Source organism: Protomyctophum parallelum, assembly GCF_964188405.1.
Source record: "Protomyctophum parallelum genome assembly, chromosome: 15".
In the NCBI taxonomy this organism is placed as follows: Eukaryota; Metazoa; Chordata; class Actinopteri; order Myctophiformes; family Myctophidae; genus Protomyctophum; species Protomyctophum parallelum.
The window spans coordinates 41328951-41331450 of NC_139710.1; the positions used below are offsets into that span (position 1 = coordinate 41328951).

The following is a 2500-nucleotide window of genomic DNA, read 5'->3' on the forward strand; positions in this document are numbered from 1 at the left end:
GCTACTGGTAGTACTTACAGTGCAAAAACGTTAGCATCAAGAAACTGGTAAAGCAACAGTATAGGCCTATATTTCCAAATTGAAAGTGCGAGGCCCTTTAATCCAGCCGATAGGCCTTTAGCCTGTAGGCCTGGCTGGCCTACAGGTTATTTGATAAAAACACAAGCTTGTCCACATTTTCGGAAGACAGGGCCGGTCTCTTTTTATTCACAATGTTACCAGCGGTGGAAAACACTCGTTCGGAACGCACTGAGGAGCCAGGGACGCCGAGATATTTCTTAGCCAACTTGGTAATGTTAGGAAATCCCGCTCCCACCACGCCAGAGGATTCTCTTCAGCCTTTATTGGGGCCTCCCGCTCGTAACAGCAGCAGCAGCAGGCAGTTCTTCCTCGCAAGAGGGTCCGCGACGAGTGATTTTCACCCCGGGTAATCTTAAAAGTGCTGTATGGAAGCACTATGGCTTTTGGTCAGTAAACGGGGAAATTGTTTCAAAGAAAAAAAAAGATATGCAAGTCGGAGTTGCCTCGCTGGAGGGAGAGAACTTGCCGCAGGCGGGGAATAGTATTCACTCAAACGTGGTTGTTTGTTTGGTTTCAGTGTTGAGTCTGCCTCATGCTCTGGTGGATGTATATTTTCGAGATGTTTAGCCAGGTTGGTTGTTGAGCCGTGGTAGGCTAACTCCGACTTGCATATCTTGCAAACAACTTTTTTCTTTGAAACAATTTCCCCGTTTACTGACCAAAAGCCATAGTGCTTCCATACAGCACTTTTAAGATTACCCGGGGAAGAACTGCCTGCTGCTGCTGCCATCATTAATGTTGCTAACTTGCTTGGCTCCTGACATGAGTGCGCTGTGTTTTGTTTTAGTTTCCCCACGTTGACGCGGAAGCGAGCTACTGTGATCTCGCGACAGTCTCGCGAGAACCCAGAGGCATTTTTTTATTTTTAATATTCTGACCTTAATTTGATATATTCGGTTATTCATTTATGTTTTGGATTCGGAAAACGAATGTTCGTTGGCAGCTCTAGTGTGTGTGTGTGTGTGTGTGTGTGTGTGTGTGTGTGTGTGTACCTGGTGGCGGTGCAGGTCTCTCTGCAGGCGGTCCAGGTTCAGAGACACCTCTTCCAGTCTGGGTTCCAGACTACTGGGGTCCCCCATGCCCACGGTGCGCTCATACACCTCACGCATCTTCAGGAGAGCGTCTCTGCACGCACACACGCACGCACGCACGCACGCACGCACACACACACACACACACACACACACACACACACACACACACACACACACACACACACACACACACACACACACACACACACACACACACACACACACACAATGTGTTAAGAGTATAATTCTAGTGAATTATTCATATTATTAGTTGTAGTACAGGCAGGGTGTCTATGAAGTCTCTTCACAATTTAAAACTAAATTATTACAAAGGTGAGATTAAGATTCTGGAGTCTATCAGGCCAGCGCACTGTGCGATTCAAGTCACAGTCACACCAAAATGCTTAATAAAAATATTCATCATACCAGTGATAGACATATACATAATACCAGCCATGTTGCTATGGGTCGATTTACAGTGCCTAAGCCAAGAACTGATGCAATGAAGAATACAGTCATGTACAGGGCAAAGGCTTTATGGAACTCTCTACCAGTATGCATCACAGAAATTAAGGGTAAAAGGCATTTTAAGAAAAGACTGAAGGACTTTTAAAATATATGGTAAATTGTAATTCTGTTCATGTCAATATACCAGTTAATGTAATCTAGAGTGAATGCACTAACCGTGGTTGTTATGCTTTAATGTATTTATTTTGTGATATCTGTAATGTTGTTTTTAGTTACATTTTTGTATGTATATTATTCTGTGAGGACCCCAGGAAGAATAGCTGTTGCCAGGTGTAACAGCTAATGGCGATCCTAAATAAACTAAACTAAACAGGCAGTGGCACATTGCCACACAGGCAGACACACTCCACATGCACATTGGAGATTGATTAAAAACAGTCAGAAAGCATGTTGAAATGTGTTTATGTCCCCCACAGACCTAGTGGAATAATACAATAATATTTTGTGGTAAAAAAAAAAGAAAAAACTGAGACCCGTTCCGATTGATTAGTCGACTATTCGACTAATCGAGGTCAGCCCTATTAGAGATAAAGACCTATATAAATGTTTTGTTTAGAGATAAAGACATATATAAATGTTTTGTTTAGAGATAAAGGCCTATAGAAATGTTAAGTTTAGAGATAAAGGTCTAAAGAAATGGGTTTTTTTTTGGCAAAACGAACCGGGCCCAGAACTATAAGCAATAATATGTCAAATCTTTAATGGCCTTCTTCATTTGTATTATTTTATTTATTCAGACAGCCAGCAATGGGTAAAAAATAAATGAGTCTCTGTGACACATCTAGGGGGCGCTGTGACACATCTAGGGGGCACTGTGAAACATCTAGGGGGCGCTGTGACACATCTAGGGGGCGCTG

The 2500-nt window shown here is 42.8% G+C and overlaps 2 protein-coding genes across 3 annotated transcripts in view; one reads left to right on the plus strand and one right to left on the minus strand.

Annotated features, from left to right (window-relative positions):
• LOC310871531 (formin-binding protein 1-like) overlaps positions 1 to 2500 on the minus strand; it is a 55249-nt gene that overhangs the window by 14509 nt on the left and 38240 nt on the right. For both annotated transcript variants that reach the window (XM_083783105.1, XM_083783104.1), the window contains one exon: positions 1074 to 1206. In XM_083783105.1, the coding sequence (XP_083639231.1) occupies positions 1074 to 1206 (133 nt within the window). The remainder of the gene's footprint in view (positions 1 to 1073; positions 1207 to 2500) is intronic.
• mylkb (myosin light chain kinase b) overlaps positions 1 to 2500 on the plus strand; it is a 243182-nt gene that overhangs the window by 7580 nt on the left and 233102 nt on the right. The gene's annotated exons all lie outside the window — the stretch shown is intronic.